This window comes from Centruroides vittatus, unplaced genomic scaffold (assembly GCF_030686945.1).
Source record: "Centruroides vittatus isolate TY-2023 unplaced genomic scaffold, ASM3068694v2 scaffold_2520, whole genome shotgun sequence".
Taxonomy (NCBI): domain Eukaryota; kingdom Metazoa; phylum Arthropoda; class Arachnida; order Scorpiones; family Buthidae; genus Centruroides; species Centruroides vittatus.
Window position 1 is genome coordinate 1115654 of NW_027122689.1, and position 24964 is coordinate 1140617.

At 29.4% G+C, this 24964-nt stretch overlaps 1 protein-coding gene across 4 annotated transcripts in view; it reads left to right on the forward strand.

The window, feature by feature from the left end:
* Nucleotides 1-24964, forward strand: part of LOC136987589 (nucleoprotein TPR-like) — a 172043-nt gene that overhangs the window by 112199 nt on the left and 34880 nt on the right. For 3 of the 4 annotated variants that reach the window (XM_067285348.1, XM_067285347.1, XM_067285349.1), the window contains exons 34-40: nt 3508-3723; nt 6487-6598; nt 6966-7046; nt 12996-13129; nt 16275-16336; nt 17211-17467; nt 20430-20624. In XM_067285348.1, coding sequence (XP_067141449.1) covers nt 3508-3723; nt 6487-6598; nt 6966-7046; nt 12996-13129; nt 16275-16336; nt 17211-17467; nt 20430-20624 — 1057 coding nt within the window. The remainder of the gene's footprint in view (nt 1-3507; nt 3724-6486; nt 6599-6965; nt 7047-12995; nt 13130-16274; nt 16337-17210; nt 17468-20429; nt 20625-24964) is intronic. The other variant, XM_067285350.1, reaches the window with a different exon arrangement.

The following is a 24964-nucleotide window of genomic DNA, read 5'->3' on the forward strand; positions in this document are numbered from 1 at the left end:
TTCGCAATTTCTGAGCTACCATTTGTTTTTCTCCCTGGTTGCTATAGGTTTTTTTTCCTTGGATAATTTGGTGGTCCAAAGGTACTTAGTGGCTGTAGTAGCTAATCAATTATACAACTATCATAATTTATATATAATTATAGGAATAATTGAAATTTTCAGTCTCACTTGTTTGATGATAATGTGTTTTCTTGATTCTAACGCACACTTTTTTCGGGCTTTTCTGGCCTCAAAAATAGGGATGTGCATTACAGTTGCGCTCAAAGTCAACTTCATGTAGCTTCATTTGCATAATTTTGCTCTTCACTCTGCTTGGCAGTTCAAGTGTATTACAACATTGGTATGGTCACAGTATACATCTCTCCCACTTTTTGGGTTTTGGTTTGGAATGGTCTTATGCTCTTTTCAACTATGGCAAGTCAAGTGAACATTGCCCAGCAGACAAATTTCCTATAAAGATGTGTTTAAGTGGAGAGTTATCCACTACACTGAAGAACATGTACTGATATTTCAGTGTGATACTATATATTTGGCACATTTCATGTTTGTATATATAATTTATTATGGTTTAAATGCCTTAATTTTCTCTGTCTGCATTTTTGATATAGGGTGCACATTACATTTTTAGGCTAACTTTTTAAAATTGGATATGCGTTAGATTTAATAGCACATTAAAATTGAGAAAATACTGTATATAGTTAAAGTTAAAATTACAGATTTTTTTTAAAAATTTTAATTATTGCATATTTTTATTTTTTTTCTTTCTCATTTCTTGTTTTGGTGAATGATTTTTCACTAGCAATATGTTGAGCTTTCTCTTCATTGTTTAGTTTCTATGATTTTTACTCAATTCATTTTTGTAGTCTTTCAATTATGAATCTACTGAGCATACTTTCATTATAACTGATTACCTATGACAATAACATGGTTATTGTTTGTCTTGTTGGTTTTTCTGTGTCTCTAAGTTGAAAATTTAACAATTTATTTAACATTTGGGCTGGCATAGAGATGATTGTTAAGTAATGTAACTTTCTTCAAATTTTAGGAATATTGCAAATATTGCTACATATATTTATAGCTTTTTACTATATGATCTATAGATATTACTTCTCCACTATAATATAAGATACATAGTAATATAAATATAAAATTAGTCTTACATTTATATATATATAATATATATATATATATTTTATTTATATATTATATATATATAAATATATATATTATATATATATTTTTATTTATATTATATATATATTTTATTTAATTATATTATATATATATATTAAATAAAAAATAAGTTACCCTCTCTTTGCTTCAATATTTATCATGTTTAAATATTATTACATTAGTTTTTTTTCAAATGTAGTATAGTGTAAGTCAAGTGAAACATAATTCATGTGTAAATCAAAATATAAGATGACTGGAAGCAAAAATTTAAGATATAATAACCTGCTACTTTGTGGGACTCAGTTCAAACCCAGGTCAGATTTTCAGGAACTTCTCAAGGTATTCTGGCTCAGATATATCAGTTTTATCTTTCATTATCTATCTTTGTACATGTGACCAAACTTATAAAGAGATTTTCTTCTCATTCTATAAATGAGAAGAATGTAAAAAAAAAATGTTAAAATATAAAATAATTTCATAGTGTGTTTTTGTGGACTGACCAGCATGCTGCATATAACTGTGGGAGACTGGCATGCAGTTAAACTGTGACTAAAAAATAAAAATTGTTAAATAAATGTTAGAGAAAACATTCTTCCAAGTACAATAAAATAATAACATTGTAATTAGACAGACTTACAACCAGGAAGATAGTTTTCATTTACAGGATAATTAAACAATTAGCAGCTTATTGACCTTAGTAGTAGTAGATAGTCAGTGTGGGCTGCAGTGACACAATCTGTTGTGAAAGTAATTTTATCAGTACTACTCTGACCTTGAAAAATAACACACAAAGTAGTGAAATTTCTGAAATTTCACACAAAGTAGATGTTAATCCTGTAAGTTGTAATAATTTATAGTGAGTTCCTGAAATTTGTTTAATTTTGCATTGTTAGATCAACTTACAACAAAATAAACATAAAAAAAGCATGTTCTACACATTTGAAATTGTTAGAAAGATGACAAAATACAGAAATTAATTGTAGTTTTTGATGTAATGCCAACAGTTTCACAATTTTAGAATAAAAACTGGCATCTATGAGACACCAGGTGACGTAACTCATTTCATTTTTTTTATGCACTCTCTGGAGAGGGATGTATACCCTCACATAAACCAACATGCCGGCATTTCCCGGGATAAACTAGCTCGTTGGGTTTGTACCATATAGAAATATCTGATGTTGTGATTGCCCCAGATAGATCGACGTGCCAAACGATCCATGAAAATATGGTATACTTATTGAGCAGCAATTTTTTTGAATAAGTATGTGGTATTAAATGTAACTTTAGGATATAAACCATACAGCAACTACAAGAAAAAACTGATAACAAGAAAGATTCAATAGAAAAATGTTTACCTCTGATGGGATGTAGTGTCATATCTTTTGCTGATGTATTGAATTTTCTAATTACTAGATTATTGGAATATGCCTATCTTATTTAGAGTAAATAATTTTTTTTATCAATATTAATTTTCAGGAACTTAAAGCAAAAAGATTAAAAAATAATTCTATTTTATGTAAAATATATTTATTTCATATGAAGCATATATGTGCTATCATCTGTTAATTTGAATTAAATATACAGTCAAACCTGTTTTTATGCGGTCTTTTTATGTGCGATTTTTTTATGCGATTTTTTATTTGTGCGGTATAGTTGGTGACTAGTCTCGTGCGATTTGTCATGTCTCACGTTGACTTATTATAGCTAAATAAACTTATTATAGCATAAATGAACTTATTATAGTAATATTATTCCATGAATATGCGAAAAATGAAATAATTTATTTTTTAAGTCAACAAAACACCACCTGGACAAAAATATGTAAAACAGACGATAGACAAGACGATGCAGTCAAGTGCTGACACCTGTTGTCAATAAATTCTATTTCGTACGGTTTTGAGTTATTTTCTATGTGAGACTTTTTCTATGCGGTCCCTATTGACCGCATAAAAAAATATTTTTTTAATTGTGTTGCGAAAACTATTTTTTATAGCCACTCGTGAAGTTTCGTGCGATTTTTTTTATGCGGTCCCTATCCACCGCATAAAAACAGGTTTGACTGTATATAAATTTTAATATAATAACTATTTTTTAAATCTAAAATTAAAATATATAAATGGAAAATTGAGTCAGTTTTTGATTAGATTTGTCAGTCTTTATTTGTATTCTTTTTCAGTGTAAATGTATTTTTATAATTTCTTCAATAGATACATATTTTATATATAAACTTTTTCCAAGATTAAAGATATGATAATAATAATAATAAACTATGTTCTTTTACAATGCACCATAACCCAGTTTGTAAATGATTAATCGAATTCAACATTTTTGTAGGTTAAACGTATTGCAAGGAAATATAAAACACAATACGACGAATTAAAAAGTCAGTATGATGAAGTAATTAAAAAGGTAGAAGTCTTAGAAATTGCAGCAGCCAATAAACAGGAAGCCTCAATGACTCAAGAATTGCGTCAAGAATTAGAAGAAAAATTAAAGGAGTCTGAAGATAGAAATAAATTAATGGCAGATGAATTGGGAAAATTACGAGAGGTACCGTACATATTTTTGTAATGTGTTTGTATGATGCCTTTCTTGAAATTTGAAATTTTGTCCAAAACTATCTCAATTTTAATTTATTAAGGATTTGACCCAAAACTCATAATCTTATAATTTATAGATTAAAACTTGCATATTTTAGACAGATTTACATTCAGTATCAATATCCTTTGAGTGAGCTAGATTTTGATATAGAGTGATGTTGGTAAACTTATATTTGAAACCAAAATCAATTAAAATTATTCTGCTATGAAGAAGAGAGAAATATTTATTACTCTTTCAATAGTTTTATTTTGAATGTAGGTCACAATTGTTAGTTTAAATCTTCTTACGTTTTTGTATTATTATGATGGGTTAAGTGAGATATACTCGGTTAACACCGGTGGCTGTGTACCATGCCGGACCAAAGTCAAGGCATAGTAACCAAAACAGAAATTAAAGAAGTGTATCAGTGTGTGTGTCCGTATTCAGGAATTTCCTCACAATATGACATGTATTCAATATAGTGGCCATCTTTAGTGAGATGTGTGTGTTTCTATTCAATTGTAATGTGCCCAGGCTTTTGTGTAGTATGTGTGGTATGACACCTGTAGAGGAGAGAACGACGGGTACAATAAGCACCCTATCCATCCTCCACAGATGCCTTATTTCCTGGGCGAGTTCTGTGTACTTGCTGACTTTTTCAGTGCATGTGTTTTGTACATTGTGAGTGTTTGGAATGGCTATGTCTATAATGTATGTGATTTTATTGTGTTTGTCAATGAGTGTGATGTCTGGTCTGTTGTGGTAAATTGTTTTATCTGTGATTATGGCTCTGTCGTAGTACATTTTGTGCGTGTTGTTTTCCAATACTGTCTGTGGAATGTATTTGTAGTATGGTTCGTGGATGTCTACTAATTTGTGTTTCTTTGCAAGCTCTTGGTGTATTATATTTGCTACTTGATTATGTCTATGTAAATAATCTGTCTGTGCCAAGAGCTTGCAATCAGAAGTGATGTGTTGTATAGTTTCTGGCATGACGTGACATTTTCTGCATGTGTCATTTGTGAGTGTTGTATCTTTGAGTATGTGTTTTCTGTAGTTTTTAGTATTTATGACCTGATCCTGTATGGCAATCATGAATCCTTTCGTCTCCCTAAAGAGGCATCCTTGCGCTAACCAGCTTTTCGATGCAGTTTTGTCAAATTATTATTATTATTGAGTTATCATAGATGCATCATGAATGATATCTTAAAAATTATCTTATGAGATACATCTTATTATTAAATTAGCATGATTTGCTATCATCTAAACTACTAATATTACTAAATCTCATACTATGGCATTAATTTATTATTTTGAAATTAAACTTTATGAATTATTTAATGTAATTATTTCTGTAAATATGATTGAAAGATATAGATCATGTAATTCATTAGAGCAGAATTGCTATAAAATAAACCAAGATTTTATGATATTGATTATAATATGTAAAACATATTGCATATTTCTGTAGTATAATAATTTTATAGAATATTTTCAAAAATGATGATTATTATAGTTGTCAAAATCATATCAGATTTATAAGCAACATGGATTTAAGTATGGTATTTAAAGACTATATTTTGGTTCTGAATTTACTACAGTGGTCTCGTGTTGTATCATTTATTCAGATATATCATTTATATTTGGAAGATTAAAAAGAATGTTTTGGCCAATAATTTTTAAAAAGTCAGTTGCCATTGAATTTCTGTTGGCATAGATATATCATTTTATTTCAGTTGCTAACCTGGAAAATACCATTTTATGAAATATGGCCCACAAAAAAAAAACAAGCCAACATGGAGATCAAAAATAGACAAAACTGATGAATAGATACATTGATGATATATCAATGTATCTATCCATCAGTTTTGTCTATTTTTGGCAATAGATCAAATCACGTATTGCCCATTTGGCTTGTCTCCCAACAGGCATGTTATAATGAGGAGATTTTGTAATTATTGTCTTCACTCTAAATAACTTTCAGTCAAATCATCCAGAGAGTTTAGAAAAATACAGTAGTGTGTCGTTAATCCGAACCCCAGTAATCCGAATCGCCGGTTATCCGAACGATTTTCAGTCGGACTGTGTCGTGCCGAATCGAATGTTTTTGATACTAGATTTACTTCTAAAGTATAATTTTCATGTTTTTATATTCTTCAATATATTTATTTTTGTACAAAATAAAGAAATAATTTTTAACGATACAATAGCCTCGATTATTATTATAAAAATTTTCGTTAGGCTTAAAATCGACAAAAATTCAACACGAAGCGACACGCAATGGAGAAAAATTTGAACATCGAACAGGTTAATATATTTTTTCGTACATAATCGGTTATTCGAACAAATCACTAATTCGAACAACCCGAGTCCCCAATTGATTCGGATTAACGACTCTCTACTGTAGTCAATATACTTGAAACAATTCTCTCTATTTTATATAACTTTCAAATAAACTGCTTGAGTAATTTTAATCATTTTTAAATTAATATTTGGATCTTGATAATGAATTTATGTAAGAATTAACTCTGAACAATAATTTATGTACAAATGAATTTTTGAGGTCCATTTGCCAGAAAAATAAAATTTAAACTAGTTTTTTTTTTTTTGTTTCAAATAATTTTAATTATAAATAGTACCATAATAATTAGATATTAATGGAAAATTATTTTAGATAACTAAATTATTTTATAGTTTAAATTTATAAAAGAATTTTATTAATTAATTTTGCAGACTGTAACCAAAATGACTAAAGATGAAGAAGAAAGGAATGAACTTCTACAAAAAGAAGACCGTGCACGTAAAGTCATGCAACAGGCAAAACAAAGAATTAATCAACTCTGTGGTAATCTTTATATTTTGTCATGTGCTTTATGTTATGAATTATGGCTTTAAAATGTAATATCTAGCATGTATTCAGAAACTCTGAAGTCACAGATCGTTTGCAAAATTTATTTAGAATTTTATGGAAACATTGAGAAATTTTTAAATTTTTCTAGTTGAGACAATGCATCGTCACTCTAGTATTAACATTTCGTCATTTGTTTCAGTCAGTTTAGTTGGTCTAGGAAAATTTTAATATTGTAGGGATTTCTTGGATAATCAAAAAGTTGTGTAACTAACTTAGAGTTAGTATCAAATGAATAAATGTAATTGTATGCAATAATACAATATAATTAAATATTTCAAATAATAAAATTATTTTTTAATAGAACAAAAAGATGTTCTTATTAAAGAAAAAGAGAACCTGCTGAAGGAGAATGAAGAAATTAAAATAAAGATTTCATCGTTAGGTAAGTTTATTGTTTTGGTTGATTGAAACTCTCATAATTAATAACAATAACAAAGTAAAATAGTAGAACACTTGTATTATTGTGACTTTTTTAAGCATTAGTATTAATCAAACATATTAGAAAATTATTAGTTATAAAACAATTTAATTTATCATCTAGAATTTAGTTCCACAAGTAATAAATAATTTTATTTATCTAAAATTTAAAATGGTGATCAAATTGTTACTACAGTTTTTTAAAATACATATTCAGTTGAGATATTTAATTCAAATTTTATAAAATTTAATGAATCATTTTATTCAAAAAGCCATTATTTTGCTTAAATTTTTTCATTGTAAAAAGTTTACTTGGACATATAATCATAGAAACATTTGAATATTATGAGAACTTGGTTTACTTTATAGAACTTTAAAAACAAATACAGTTAATTAGTAAATTTTACAAATTTTCAAGAAACAAATAATGAAATTATTGAAAATTGCAAAATCTGTTTGTAACCTTTCCATTTTAATTTTTGTTGTTTGAAAAATTATATTAGTTTTTGATAAAGAATTTTATTTTCTAAGTGAAACAAATCAATCTCTTTTGCATTTATTAATTGAAAAATTTAATAAACGGAATTAAATTTTATTTCTTAACACATCATTTAGAACAGATATAGTTGTGTTAGATTATGTGGTGGTATTTTAATGTATTTATTAACATCAGAAGTACTAGATAATTATCTTATACATATTTTTTCAAAATAATAAAGCATTTTACTTGCCTACTAATGTATAACAAATTAGCGATCAATAATTTGAAGACAATAAATATATGAAAGTTTATTAATATAATTGAATGCAGAAGTACATGTACCGTATTTTTGTGGAATGACCAGTATGCCGGTCTCTCCAGGGTAGACCTCAAATCAGATATTTTTATATGGTAAAAGCCAGCATACTGGTTTACTCCAGGGAAATGCCAGTTTAAGTGAGGTTATACATTCCTCTCTAGAGGGTGCATTAAGAAAACAAATGAGTTAAGTCACATAAAAACCAAAAAGTTTTTATTTTAAAACTGTGAAACTGTCAGCATTACATCAAAAGCTACAATTACAGTCCCTGGCCAAATTATTAGACGCACTATAGTTTTTATGCAAATTTTAATTATCAGCTACCACAATTTGGTCTTTGAATATTTATTACCAATGAATGTAACTTGTAATGTACAGTTTACTTTATTACATAGGTGCTAACACGAATAAAATGTTATATTTATTGAAAATTTTTGTTTTTATTAACATAGTAAAAAAATACAAAATTGCCATTTAAATTTTAGTATTTTGTTGAGCCACCTTTTGCAGCTATGAGAGCCTCAATCCGGCGCGGCATGCTGTCGATGCAAGACTGGACTGTCTCTTGCTATTTGTGGATGATGATTCCACACATGGATGATTTTTTCCAAAAGCTGCGTTTTGGTTGTGATGACCTCTTTGGCCACTTCCCTCTTCATGAGCTCCCACACATTTTCTATGGGGTTCATGTCAGGACTATTACCCGGCCAATCCAACAGAGGGATATTTTGCTCTTGTAGATATGTTTTCACAGATTTGGCTGTGTGGCAGGGAGCTCCATCTTGCATAAAAATAAATGGTTTCCCATTTGGGAACCATTCTCTAACCTGTGGCAGCAACCGATTTTGCAAGATTTCTTTATATTGGTCTTGTCTCATGGTGCCTTTTACTATGTACAGGCACCCAGTGCCCTTGCCACTGATGACAGACCAAATCATTACTTTCGTGGGGTGCTTAACAGTCTGAATGACACAGTCAGAATGAAATTTTTCGTTTCTACGACGACGGACAAAATGAGCTTTGTTGACTAAAATTTCAAATGTGCTTTCATTGCTGAAACAGACCTGAGAAAACAAAAAAAAAATATATTTTATGAAACAAGTATCTACTGTTAATTTGTCTATTTTATAGTAAATAATCTATTTAATGTTAAATTACCGATCTCCGGGAGTCTACATCCTTATCACACCACTGTTTGGCCCACTTCAAACGCTTTGCTTTTATTGCAACTGTTAACTTGGGTTTTCTTGCTGGACGGTAAGCCTTAAAATCCAGATCTTTCAATTTTCTGCGAACAGTGCGCTCAGAAGCATTCACTTTTGCATCTTCCAATTGAGATTTTATTGATTTAGTGGTAGCAAATCTGTTTTCTAAGCAAATTTTCTTAAGACATCTTTCTGACCTTGGGTTGAAAATTGGCTTTCTGCCGCATTTTTTTTTTTCTTTTCGAACTCAGATCTTGATCTGATTCAACTTTTTTCTTTATACGTCGTACACTAGCTTCAGACACATTCAACCTTCGTGAAATTTCACTGTTGAAATACATTTTTGTATTCACGAGGGCTTTGACTTCAGCTTTTTTACGTGGTGAAAGGTCTCCCTTTTTCCCCATGTCAAAAGATCACAATTTATTATATCTGGTTGGTAAAAATACTACTATCAAAGAAAACAAACCCTTGCGTAATTGTATACCATGACCTAAATACAAGAGGTGAACAGAAACACGTCCACACCAGTAGCAAGCGAGAACGCGACTGAAACACGTTCGTACTTGTACGCTATACTTCAATGTCTAAGCTCTGATACCTACTAATATATTAACATTGTAATGAAATATAACAAATATAGGTATACAATGACATTAAAAAATAAGTTTCGTTTATCAAAATTATGATTTATAAGATAGACCTACACCAAACCGGGTATGAAACATTGAATTATGAAAAATCTTTAGTGCATCTAATAATTTGGCCAGGGACTGTATATGTTTAATTTTTTCTTCTTTCTAACAATGTAAAATACTCTTGGAATTCCAAAAGTGCATTTTTTGTGTGTATTTTATTGTTATTTAATTCAAAAACACAAAAATAAACATGTTAAATTTAAGAAACTGGCTGTAAATTATCTCAGCCTAAATCCATTAACATCTGCTTTGTGTGAAATTTGAGAGAAAGGTGTTATTTTTAAGATGGGGGTAGATGGTCAGTGTAGCTCAGACTGACTAACTACTACTACTACTACTACTACTACTACTACTACTACTACTACTACTAATGTCAATAAGTCATTAATTGTTTTATTGTCTTGTAAATGAAAACTCTCTTCTTGATTTTAAGTTGATCAAATTACAATGTTGTTATTTTATTGTACTGGGAAGAATGTTTTCTTCAACATTTAATTAACAACTAGTTTGTTAGATTAGTGAAATGTTCTGTGGGGAATATTCTGATTTCATTAGAATTGTTTTGAAAGTAATCTTTTAATAATTACTACATATTTTAAGTTAATTTGGGATTAAACACTGAAAGTTTTAATGTGTCTTTGATACTATTATAAACAATTATTATGTATAAAAATGTTAAATAACTGTTCAATAAAAATATTTAAGTGTAAGGCAGAATTAAATGATATGAATTTTCTGTATTTTGTCTTTAGTTCTATCTAATTTTGTAGTACTATGAATAATTAAGATTTATAAATATTGTCTTTTGTCTTGATTAGAATTTTATAATCAAAAATAAATACAGTATATTGTAAAAATTTTAATTTGTATACATACAGTACATAAGTTTTATATTTTAACATTAAAACATAGATTGAGAATTCACTGTATTTATTTATCGTTTTTCCGCATCTGTCGGTTGTTTTCTCGAGTCCCAAATAAGGACCCATACATATAATGTTAATTTTTCCTGAATTCTTTATTCTGTACAGCAGAGCATCGATTCATTAAGTCATTAATTGTTGATAATTTTCTCTCGTAAGGCTGGCAACTCTGTATTTTCTTGAGGTAGGAGAGATCATATCTGGACAAGTGAGAAAAGTCAGAACCCTTTTCCATAAGAGAATCAACACACTGTAAGTGACATAAAGTGAGTGGTCACTAAGGTTTCTGCATATGAAATAAGTATGGCATATGAAGGAATGTGTTCATATTTGTTAATGTTTGGTATGTTGATACTGCATGAAAGAACGTGTATTTTAGCTTGTACCTATTCAGAGGTTTATTTTGCATCATATATTGTAAGGGAGAGTCATGAAAACATCATTGTAAAATGAGGTCTAAAATTTTTTTTTGTAAAGAAGGAATCAAAGATAAAAAGAGTGAGATTCTGACATAGGGGAAACCTTGTTAATATTTCTACAGATAAAAGGAGTAAGTATAAAGAGTGAGATGGATGTTTGATAATTTAAAGTGAAATACGATAATTTTCTCTCGTAAGGCTGGCAACTCTGTATTTTCTTGAGGTAGGAGAGATCATATCTGGACAAGTGAGAAAAGTCAGAACCCTTTTCCATAAGAGAATCAACACATTGTAAGTGACATAAATATATAATTTCACTGACATCTTAGACACTTTCACGGTATCATCTTCAACTGCATGAAAAGAGTCAATACATTAAGTATTCTTACCAAAAGAATATATAACAAATTTCATTATTCTTAACAATTTTTTAAAATTTAGAATAAACAAACATCAATGGGCACCACATCATTAAGTATTACAGAAAGCCACCATACAATCCTATCACTGGAAAATACACATAATATAAACAATCATATAAACAATAAAAACATCAATATTATAAATTTCCCATCATAATTTAATATAAATATGTCAATCATTTTCCCACATCAGTGGTGTTTTCCTCAAGTCCTGCCAAAAACAACAGATGGAGAAGCCACTGTATATTATAATACAGTTGAATCTCATTTTAATTCATCATGGAATAACAATTTTCTTTCCTAGTCTTGCAAATTAATGTAATTTTACCTCCTTTCTGTGAACCCGTAACTGAGAATAACAGACTTTTTCTAGCCTCGTCTATTGTAAACTTTGCATTTTTTCAATGTTTAGTTAATATTTGGATGTTTTCAGGAATTTGTAGAGTTTTGTGATGCACTTTGTTAGATCTGGGATATGTACGGTTGAAGAATTGTATGAAGAGAGTCAGCAGGCTCATACAATCGAGGAGAAGCCATCTAGTGAACATTCTGATGCTGAAGTGTAGTGCCAAAATTTAATGATGCCACCAAGTCTTTCTAAGTCATGAAGACCTTCCATAAACAAATAAACTGTACATGACATTGCTAATATCAAGCAATTGTTGTATTCAAGAGGCAGAAAAGCTCCATCAAAACAAACCAAGATGGATGATTCTTATAAAAAATCATGAAGTCAAGCAAAGTGCTAATGAGCATGTGTAATTTGCCTCTCTTTTGTGCTTATAGCACAGGGCTGTCCAACTGGCAGCCTGCGGGCCGTATACGGCCCGCCAAATTATTTTTACGGCCCGCGAGTACATTTTACTATGAATAAATTTATGTTACTAAATTATTATTATTAATATTAAAATTATTTTACTATGTGAAAATTACGGCCACAATGTTCTCATTAATATATTACGAATATTTTAAAGTTTTCTTTTTAGTATAAATAAAATATTTTTTTAATTAACATAAACTGACTATTCATTTATCAACCTTCTTGGCCCCCGAAATGTTTGGTGAAGAAAATATGGCCCGCGGGCTATGATAAGTTGGACAGCGCTGTTATAGCACATACAATTTCCAACATCTTTGTCGTACAAATGGCGTAATATACAATCTCATAACATACGTGTTTCTATAGAATAAAGAATAGAGATCTCAAGAGACTGGATGTTTTCAAGTACAAGTATTTCTTTTATGTAGTGGGTTAAATTACTATTATCTTCCTGGATGTGTGGGAAGTCTATTGTTTCTGATATAATAGATTCTTGAAACCACGGATGATTTTCGGCAGGCCAAGGAATCTGTTAAAATTAAATTCTATTGTATAAAATATAAAATATAAAATTTACCATTCATATTTTTATCTTAAAATATTTTTTATATTTATAAATATTTTCAGAGGAAGAATTTGAAAAAATTAATAGTATTAAAGTTCACAGTGAATCTAAAATGTCAGTATTAGAAAAAGAATTAACTGCATCCAAAGAGAATTGTGAAAAATTAGAAAAACAAATAGATGAATTGAATCAGAAGGTAATGTATAATTATTGGCTTTTATTTTATTAAATAAGCCCATTCAGTTTTGTTATTCAGAAATATGTTGTTTTTTTTTATTTCAATAAAATGTGGTTAACAATGTCTGACAAATTAAAAAGAATTATATTTTTAAGATACAATATTTACATATTATTAAACACTGAATTAAGAATTGTTTTCAACTTTACAAAGCTAACATTTCTTAAGATATGTTTATTTAACTAGAGTTGTCTTAAATGTTAATCTAATATCGGAATTTTTTGCAAGTAATCACTGAAACCGACTAAAAAAAAGATGCACGATATGTAAATAAATACTGAATATACTTAGGTCCTAAAAATATAAAAACAGAATTTGTTAAAAGTATTGATATTCTTAATTTTATTAATTATCATAAAATAAATAAATAAATTTGAAAATCAAAATATATCTGTTTGCTTATAGAGAAATAAAGTTTAAATAGTTACATTTAATTTACGTGGGCTGTTCGGAAAGTTTGCGGCCTCAAATAGAACAACAAACAAAATAATGTTAATACTTTTTTATTTTTCAATGTAGTCTCCTTTATTAGCAATGCACTTATTCCAGCGATGTTCTAGCTTTTTTATGCTATCACAATAAGTCGATTTGTCAAGGTGTGCAAAATACTCGTTCACTTCAGAGATGACTTCGTCATTTGAGTGGAATCTCTTTTTAGCCAAGAATTTTTTTAGGTTAGGAAAAGGGTGGAAGTCACTGGGGGCCAAATTAGGTGAGTACGGTGGATGTGGAACTAATTGGAAGCAAAGTTCGTTTACCTTTTGTTCGGTGATTCTGGCGGAATGTGCAGGTGCATTATCGTGGTGGAACAGAATCTTTTTTTTCTTCAAGTGTGGCCTCTTTTCTTTGATTTCTTTTTTCAGTTTTTTCCAAAAAGTTCACAGAAATGGACAGCATTGATGGTCTTTAATCTTTCTAGGTAGTCAATAAAGATGATTTCTTTAGCATCCCAAAAAATCGAGGTCATCACTTTCCCCCGCTGATGGAACTGTCTTTGCCTTCTTTGGTGGTGGCGAACTGTGATGTTTCCATTGCTTCGACTGTTCTTTTGTTTTAGGAGTGTAGTAGTGGACCCACGTTTCATCAGTAGTCACAACTGACGCATGAAATCCTGTGGGTTTTTCTGATAGAAGACCGAACACTCCTTTGACATCAAAGTGCGAACACGTTTTTGCTCGGCGATCAGCAGATGTGGCACCTGCCTTGCTGAGACCTTCGTCGTACCCAAATTTTCGGTTAGGATGTAGTAAACTCGATTGACAGAGATGCCTGTTGTCTCAGCTATCTCACACATTTTCAAACGGTGATCTGCTAACACCAAATCGTGAACTTTGTCGATAATTCCTTCAGTGACAGCAGTTGACGGCCGTCCGCTTCGAGGGTCATCTTCCGCACTCTCTCTGCCAGATTTAAAAAGGGCTGTCCATTTTTTCACAATGGTGTACGAAGGAGCAGACTCTCCCAAAACTTCATGTCTCCATGTCAGCTTTGATTTGAGATGGGGTCAACCTTTTTTTCGTCAGGCATTTTATGACTGCACGAGTCTCCATTTTTTCCATTTTTGACAAAGCATGTGCACACTGACTATCTGATAAGCTATTGTGAAAAAACTTTACGACAAATCAAGCGGAAATTCGTATCGTATCTTTAGCAAAGATGACTGAATTATTCCCGCCAAAAATTAAATTGATCGCAGCGCCGCATATAGGCAAGGCTGCGAACTTTCCGAACAGCCCTCATAGATATCATTGTTATTATTCAAATTAAACTCTAGTTGGGAAGTGTTAAGATAGCAGCTGAGGTTTAACATAATTCAATATCCAAAACTCAAAAAAACTGAAATTAAATAAAGATAACTATAGTATATCTCTGCTAACTTGGACTGATAGGGATAAAGGTTATCCAAGTTTATGAAAATCTGGGCTAGCAGGATATGTTCTCCAACAACATAGAAAATAAGAATGTGGATATACAGTACAGTAATTTATTACTATTGGCTATATACAGAAATTATACTGAACTTTAGTAGATTATAGTGCAGAATTTATTATTACAAGAAATTAGCTAAGAAGTTTTATAGTAGTTCAATATAGTGTCTTTAGTAACTTACTGACTACAGTAATATAATGCATGGTATTGCAGACTTCTGGGTATGAAAAACACTTGTTTATTATAATTTTTATTTTGTCAAGAAATTTTAAATTACTGTACAATTTTTTGAAAAATTACGTTTTACAAAATCTGAGTTGGCAGGGGTTTACTGTATAAATAAAAATTTCTCTTGCTACCCCATACATCATTGCCATAAACTTCAACCAGCTGCAGTGAATTTCAACAAGAATTTATTTTTAAATTGCTAGAAACATTTAATTTCTGGTATTTTAAAAACAAATTGCAGAATGTATCTCACAGTTAGTGGTATGTTGAATTGTTTTTAACGTGTTTATCACAAAATCGTAGAAATGGCTTGTTATGCACAATTTTGATTACCAGCTGTCTACCGAGTTTGGTTAATTATGAAAAGTAATTTGTCGTCGACTCTACACAGACACTGCCTGTAAGTGGTTATTGCTTTCTGCATGACCCTCATATACAGTATATTCAATTTATGAATTTATTTTTTCTGTACTCAGAAAGGAAATGTTTGACTGTAATCATGACAATTGTAACTTGAAATAATGAACAGAGAAGAGTTGTCGTGCAATATATAACCGAGTGTAGCAGCATTTACAACAAAGAGTTTAATTAATATTTCAGTGTTATAATTTATTTTTTTTTTTTTATAAAAGTTTTTAAAATTTAAATTCTGTATCTTGTCTCTTTGATACACTAAATATTGAGTTGTTTGTATAGCTATCAGGAAAATAATAGTTTAGTTTAGTTATAGTTTAAAAGATGACATTTTTTTCTATAATAAAAAGACATACAATTTAATATTTCATTCATAAAATATTTTTACATGTAAAATTTTTGTGAGAGTTTATAGGTCAGAAATCTAGTAGATTAAAAATAAATTGTGAAAATGATAAATTTCTGACTTGGAACTGAAAGGGCTAAAATTTATTTACATATCTCATATTCAATATTCATTTTGTTGTTTTAGTTAAGCCAGCAGAGACAAGTTTCCAAACCATCTACATCGGCAGGTCCAGTTGACAGAGGAAGGTTTGTAATCAAATTGTTTTTTCTGACATTTAAAGCTTCACTGCCATACTCACAATATATATATATAGTGTTTGCTGATGTAATTGCAGCATTATTATTTTTTTAATTCACATAACATTTTACATCTTAAATGTTCTTCTGAGAAGTTCAGTTTGATTGACACTAATAATGAAATATTTTTAAAAAGTTAAATTATTAGTTTCAATCAAACTATTAAACCCATTATGAAAATCATTATTAAAACTGTTATATAATTTAAAAATTAGTACTTTAGCTGATTGGTGTATAGAATAATGCATAGAATAAATGAACACACACAGAATAAATGACTTTAGTTACAACTAAGGTCATCACTTTCATGCAAATAAATTTAAAGCATTGTTTTTTTTACCTAATTAGTCATTATTTAATAATATATTTACAAATTATAATTTTTTTTAAATTTCAATATTTATTAATATTTATTATTAAAAATAAATTTTTGTAACAATAATCTAAATTATATTTTCCTGATACATCTCATCAATGTGAACACTGTTGACTGCTGATGAGTTAACTACTTGCTTGGGGTAATAAGTAACTATATCATTACAGTCATAATAAAATTTTAAATTGAAATGATTATTATTAAAACCATAGAGACAAAAATTGCTAAATTTTCTCAATACACTATAATTCATAATATTGTCTCGAATGATTGAAAAAATTATAATCATAAATTTTTTCTTTCTTTTTATTTTCTTGAATATGCTTTTTTAATCATCTGATTTTAAAAATAGCAAATGTATGTAATGCAATAAGATTGTATACAGTACTATTATATTTTACAAAATTTATAAAAAAAATTCAAGTACATTTGTGAATTTAAAAATAGCATTACTGCAGAGCCGCTTACGGCAAACATAAAACCGTTGGCTCCCTTGGTCCAACAGTCCGCCACGACGGTACGTCACTCGCCCCATTCGCATTCCGTCACTACCATGACTCGAACGACTCCGACGGCCAGCATCAGACCGATCGCCATCGGAACCGTGTCCACGTCCGTCACCGTACCTTCCCAGACCAGAATGGCTGCCGTATTACCTACCACGGCGACTGCCGCTTCCGGAACGGCTTCAGTTTCCGAAGAAGGTAAGTCGCTCTTAATTCAGTTTCAAGTTATTGCTTTTGAATGAATTATGTTTAAATACCAACTAGCTAAGACTAAAATGTAAAAATTCTCTGATGCATATTTTTACTTGATAAGTATAAGACTTCAGTTAATCTTATTAAGTTACATTTAAAAATTGTTTAAAAAAATATTTTAATGTTTATGAATATTTGTACATATATGTAATTTTTAATGAGTCTCTCTTATGGTATACTATACTTTTTCTTATAATTTATGATTCTGTGTTTAACTTTAGAAATTTATTTTTTAAATGGTATAATGCAACAATCAAACTTAAATTATTTTCAGTAGACAAAAATATTCCTTACATTCCTTTCAAATATAGAGATACATTGTTTGTGTAAATTTAAAAGGGAAATTGATTGGTAAATTTTATTTTGAAAGTAAGTGCAAAAATGTTAAAAAAATAAAATAAGATAAAAAGGTAAATGCCAATCAAAAAGTTAGATTTATTGATATGGATAATTTTAGTTTAATATCATAATCAGTAAGTGTGTTTAGTCTCCAGATAAAGTAGAAAAAAGCTAAGTTCATTAAGCAACATTAAATGTGAAATGTTTCATTATTGTATTTAAAATATAGGATCTAAAAAAATTATATATTCATAATTTGAATAACTGTTCTTACCATGTTTCAAAATATTTCTGAAAAAAAAATTATCAAATTAATATAAAATGGATAGGTACTTATAATTATTTAACACATAATTGCCAAAACAGTGAGAAATTATAAAAATGAAATTGGAAAGTCTAAGGGAGAATTTATAGAAAATATTTGATCAAAAGTAAAATTATTTTCAATTAAATACCTTATATGTATATAACTTCATAAATTTGCTCCAAACAATATGGTATTATACACCAAACGATGTAAAATTTTTGTAGAAAGAAAAGGTGGGATTATGTCAAAAATTAATTCAGTTCCATATTCTTAGATATTGCAAAACAGAATTTTAATATTATTTTTGCACATTGATTTTTGTGGCCAGATAATGTGATTTTTGAGAAAACGTGCTTACTACTAATGTATAATGTTAAATAAGTATGTTTTCACCTATCACATTTGGGTAAAAAATCTCACTATTAGTCACTAAAGATATCTATTGTTTCCTTCAAATATCATATATTAAATTAATAAATAAAAATTTCAGAATTTATTCAGTCGATAGATTTTCTTTTAGAAAATATATGAAAAATGTTCAAAATAAATACGAAATGCCAACATTTTAGATTATTTCTTTGTATTTAAAATAAGATTATTTTTGATAGCATTAATTATCTTTAAAATCAAATTTATTAGTGCATTATATAGAAAATTACATTACTGAAGAGAAAAACACTTTTCAATGAAAGTGAACACTTTTTTCATCTTTTCAGAGAAAGATTTTACATATAAAATTCCTTTAAAAAATGTGCCCTTATCATACTAATACAGATTTAGGAAATGTAACAATATTCAAGTGTGCTTAAATATGAGAATAGGGGAAACAAATTCTTTATCATCTGTTGTAGTTTTTATTATTGCATACTAGCAATATGCTACATAATAATGATTTTTAGCTACTATAAATAAAATAAAATAATTTTCATGAAACAGCATTGAAATTTTATAACAAAAATTTCGTTCTAAAACAAATACAAAAATCAAAAAAATGTTTAAAATATGTATTAATAAATTGATTGGTATTTCTGTGTCTAAAAATGATTATTTATTTAAAGAATCTTACATAATAAAAATACAAGTTCTTTACTACTTATGAACGGGTTAGGTTACCGAGGTTTTGTTGTAAATCAAAATGTTCATAAGTCAGAAAATAATCTAGAATGTATATTTGTACACAGAATAATCATGGTGTTTCAAACACAGTTTTTTTCACCCAACTCACTTAGTTTTATAATGTCAAGTTGAGTTTCCACAGTAATAAAGTAACACTTCTTGCATTTATCTCCACTGCTAGATTTAGTGCTTCAAAAATATGTCCAAAAGTCTATAAAAATTGCAAACAATAGTGATAAATGTCATTACTCCAATGTTACCAACTTCGATGCCACCTCATAGTGGCAACAGAACTTGAGAATTCGTGAAAAAAACGAAAAATGACAATACTCAATAAAAATAAATCCATGTTAATTATTTATTATTGCCAAAGACTGACTTCAAAGCCACGCCATGAGCATCAAGGGAGCTCAGAATCCATGCAAAATTTAAATTTTAGACATATAGTCAATTGTAAGTCTGAACGTTCATAAGTAAGTTGAATGTTCATAAGTAGGGGAGCTCCTGTAGTAAAATTGTCAAAGATAGTAAATTACAGTCAATAGGTGAAGGAAGATGCAATGCAGGCAAACTCATTTGGAAAGCTCTTCATGCAATTTAGATTTAAGTTTATATAACTGTTTTAAAATTAAAAATTATAATACATTTTTTTCAGTAATCAAAGATTATTATTGATTAGGCTGAAATACTTTGGAATTAATGTAAAGCTGTAAAAAAAAAATAAGATTTTGTTTTGCTAATAGAATATAATTATTTTCATATCAAATACATTGCATTTTTTATGTTTATAAAATTCAATTTATGTAGATATTTTATATTTTATTTATTATACTTATACAGTAGAAGTGTCAAACCTTTAGCCCATGGATTAAATCTTTTCATGCAAGTCCATCTTAAAAACTGAATTGGTATTACACAAAAACAAATAAGTACAAAATATACAAAAATAGTACATATTAGACTCAAATTTTATTTAACAACCTTGCACATTATCCTAAATTATTTTGTAAATTAAGAAACAATTGACTTGCAGAGATAATAAGTTGCATGATACTGCTCTAGAATATATGATAAACTTGCATTTTAAAGTTTTATTTAAATTAAATAATAATAATAATAATAATTAAATCAAACTACTGTAAACAGAAATTCGTTCTATTGCTTCTCCAACATCTTCGCATTTATCACCAGCACTCCCCCAAGCCACGGTTCAGCCGACTCCTACCGTTCCGACCGCAGCCATCACATCTGTCGTCGTCATAGGAGACACGCCGTCGGCAGCAGTGGCTCCTTCTCCTCATGCTGTATCATTACACGAGCCATCTTCGTCGTCGTCTTCGGGTAAAAATGTTTCTAGATTTAAATTGATCTTTTTGATGTTTGATTTACATATTTTTATAAAATACAGTAGAGCATCGATTATCCGACTCAATTGGGGACTGGAGTTGGTCGGATAACTGAAAAAATCGGATAGCCGAAAAGTATGAAAAAATACATTATTAGTATATCCCATGTAATTAGTATATTAGTATATATCGCTATTAACCTACTTCGCGTTGAATTTTCATCGATGTTAAGCCTAACAAAATTTTTTTTTAAAATAATAATCGTCGCTATTGTATCGTTAAAAATTATTTCTTTATTTTGCACAAAATAAATACAGTACTGTACTGTGTATTGAAAAATATAAAAAAAAAAATATATATATTCGGGTTACATATTTTACATAAAGTAGGCCTATACATTAGAAAAAGAAGTCCAAAATTTTCTTTTGCTTCACAGCTGACACTCGTTTTTTTGCCGCTAAATCTCGCACACGTTTTAAAAACAGCAATTAGATAGCGTCGTTAAATAAAATTAAGCCTGGTTTAAATACCGGCCTCCCTTTCGTGGTCAAGGCAGTGTTGCCAGCTAAAACATGCAAAAATTTAACAAAAATAATAATAAAGTAGCCAAGACATAAACAAATATTGTAGCGCCACATCACTAGCGGACATTTGAATTTGCCGACTAGAATGCGGTCGGTTAACCGACGTGACGGTTAATCGGGGGTCAGATAATCGATGCTCTACTGTAATATTAAAATATGAGTTTTTACTAATTCACCAGGTCGCAAAAGTATCCAAACACCTATAAAATGGAAGAGTTTTTTAGTTATTGCTTATTTCTTACATGAAATAGAAAAAAAAAATAATGACAGATGTAAAATCTTTAGACTTTTTTACACCAGAAAAAGTATTTATCCATACATGTACAAAAGCATTGATAAAAAAGATAAATATACTTGTATTTAAAACTGAAAATTTTTACATCACAAAAAGTATCCAGACAGAAAAAATAAATAATGATAAAACAAAATGGATATACTTTTAAGAACAAGCTGTTTCTCTTTTGCCCCGATAACAAGTAGGCTTTGATTCATCCAAATTTTTATAACAGTTTTGTCTATTAAATTCAAAACTCTGACGATAATGTTTTTAAGATCAATTTTGTTTGTTATTGGTTCTGTTCGGATTGTTCATTTAATGTAATCTTATAAATGCTCAATTGGGTTGAGATTGGGCAATTGTGGAGGCCAAGGAAACACTTGTGTACAGTGCACATTAAGAAACTGACTGATTTTCGAAGTGTGCTTTGGATCATTCTCATGCTGGAAAACAAACTCTTGATATCTTAATTTTATCCTGAGTTTAATTTTCTTACTGTTTTCTGAACATTGTTATTTAAAATCTATTTATACATATATTGATTTATTATTCCATCAACAAATTGCAGAGTTCCAGCACTATTTGCAGACATACGACTCTAAATAGCACTAAATCGTCTCTGCATTTTGCTGTAGGTATCAGATTTTTCATTTTTAAAGATTCTCTAGCTTTTCTCTGTACTTTCAGGCAATTATTTGAACTAAACACATTGAATTTGTATCATCTGACCTCAAAACTGATTTCCAAAATGTTACTGATTTTATATAAAAGTCTTTTGCAAACTTTAACCTTTACTGCTGATTTTTTCATAGCATTAAAATCTTTTTAGCTACTTCTTTTAAAGTTTTTCTGACAGTTTCTACAGATGTATGTACTCTACATTCTACAGAAGCCTCAACAGCAATCTTGGGAGTAATTATTTGTGGATTTTTCTTCACTTTGCTGACAATGACATGTTTCTGTCTTAAGGTAAATATTTCAGGACATCCAGTCGATTCTTATTAACTACACTATTTGTCATAAGGAATTTCGTAATGGTATCTTGGATTTTGGAATGTAAAACTGTTCTGCAAGGTTTTGCACAGATTTCCCTTTTTGCTATTTCTTACTAATGAGTCATTTAATAACAATGGTTGATTTGTTTGTTTTCATTGTCCACAACAACAAGATAAAATAATTCAAGTATGAAACAAACCTTTTAACTGGTTTGTTGTGGCAAATTCTTGTAAATGTGTTTGTAAGCAAGTGATGTGACACTTTCTCTCATTTATTTCATCTGTCCAGATACTTTTGTGATGTGAAAATTTTCACAGTTTGAAATAAAATTGTAATTCCATTTTTTGATTAATATTTTTTGCGTATGTAAATATTTTTTCTAATGTAAAATAGTTGAAGATTTCAGATCTGTCATTACTTTTTTTCTATTTCATGCAAGATATAAGTTAAAACTAAAAATCCTTTTCATTTTTTAGGTGTCTGGATACTCTTGTGAGGTAGTGTATGTACATAATTCAGAGAAAAAATTGTGAATAGTATGTAAATATTATCTGTAATTTTATGTATTTTATAAAATAATATTTATTACCAAAATTAATTTATTTTGTTTCATTTATAATTCTATTTATGCAATTGTTTTTTTATTTTGCATGCAATTTTGTTTTGTATTAAGCATTACATTTCTTGGATCATAAAAAATTTTATCTACAAATATTTGCATTAGTATAAGCTTTTACTTATTAACTTGCTAATTGTAATATTTGTAGCATTATTATGGTTTTAAGAATGGTGCATTCTAGAAGAGGAAACAATATTGTGTGAAATAAAGAAAGATATTGAAATTATTATTATTTAAATAAATGTTTTATACTCTCTTGTATATGTCTGTGATTCCTTGTTACATTAACAGATATAAATTTTTTTAAAGTAAGTTAATTTTACAAATGGATCTGGATTAATATTTTGTTTTGAAGGCATTTGGATATTCCTGTTATTAATTTTTTGAATAAAATAGTCATCACTACTATTTTCATTGCTGGATCTCATTCTGTTAACGCATGAAGATTGAAGTCTCTTCTGCCAAATTTATTTTAACATCAGTTTCTTCCTTTTTTATATTTTGGACAGTATCAAATTTATCTTATTCAATTTTGAAATATTTTGATATTGAGGGGGGTGCTGCTTGTTGCAAAGAGTGGTGGTGGAATTTTGAAATTATGGAAAATATTGAATTTTGGATAATGGTGTTTGAGTTGCTGTTAATAATAAGTGGTATTGAATTAAATCCTGGTCCGGTCGATCGTACTCCGCCGCATTCACAGATCCAATCACCGATATCTACTGTGAAGCGACGTCGTTCTCCGAGCGAACCTTCCTTGAAGTCGGCGAAACTGGAGGATTTTTTCTCTTCAAAGTCAGATTCAAGTAAGTCCGTTCCTAGGGAGATTATTTCATATTTGGACGACCGGTTTGAAAAGCTTTTTTCGACTCTAAATGAAGTGTTGTTACGAGGATTGACTGGTTGGTTAATTTGCATAATGAACACGACCAACGATTAACGCAGTTGGAGGTTAAATTAGAAGAAATTTTCAAAATTAAAGATGATATGCAGCGAAAAAACAGTTTGATTTTGCATTCTATAGACAAGGTGTCGAATGAAATGAGAAAGAAAAATATTTTGATAAAGGGTTTAACAGACGACAATTCCGATTTGAATAGGAAAGTGCAAAACCTGTTTTCTAAACTGATAGGTGAATCAAGGTCAATTTCAACAGTTAAGATAGTGAAGTTTAACCGATCAGATACTGTATTAGTGGAATTGCGATCATTTACAGACAAGAAATTAATTTTCGGTAACGTTAGAAAGATAAAGGCACATGATGCATTGAAAGAATATACAAATATTTGATGATTTATGTTGGCGTTCAAGACTGAGACGGAAGAAGCTTCTGCCTTTTCTACACGATTATAAGCTGCAAGGCAGGAGAGTTCGACTGTTGGCTGATGTTTTGCAGGTTGGCGATGAGAGATATACTTACGACCTAGATAAAGGAGAATTATTGAAACTTGATTTTTTAGTGGAAAATCGATTGGCAAATTCTCAAAATCTTCATTCTCCGATCCGAGCAAGTGTACAGTTGGATTGAAAGTTTCAACATGGAATTCTCAGGGTACCCTCCTGACTAATCTAAGTAATAGTGGTTTTGTTAAACATATTTCTGAAACTGATATTTTGGGATTAACTGAGACTTGGTCTACAGCCCCACTGTGTTCGAGATTTAAAAGCCTTAACTGTAGATTAAAAGTTTTTGAGGTAATGGCTACTAAAAGTTTAGGAAGACGTAGACCTTCCGGCGGGTTACTTCTAGGTATAAATGAAGATTTGGGGGAAGTAAATTTGCTGCTGTCATGGCAACATATAATGGTTGTTAGAGTGAAATTTAACCGGAAGAAAAATAAAGGGCTACGAGAAATGAT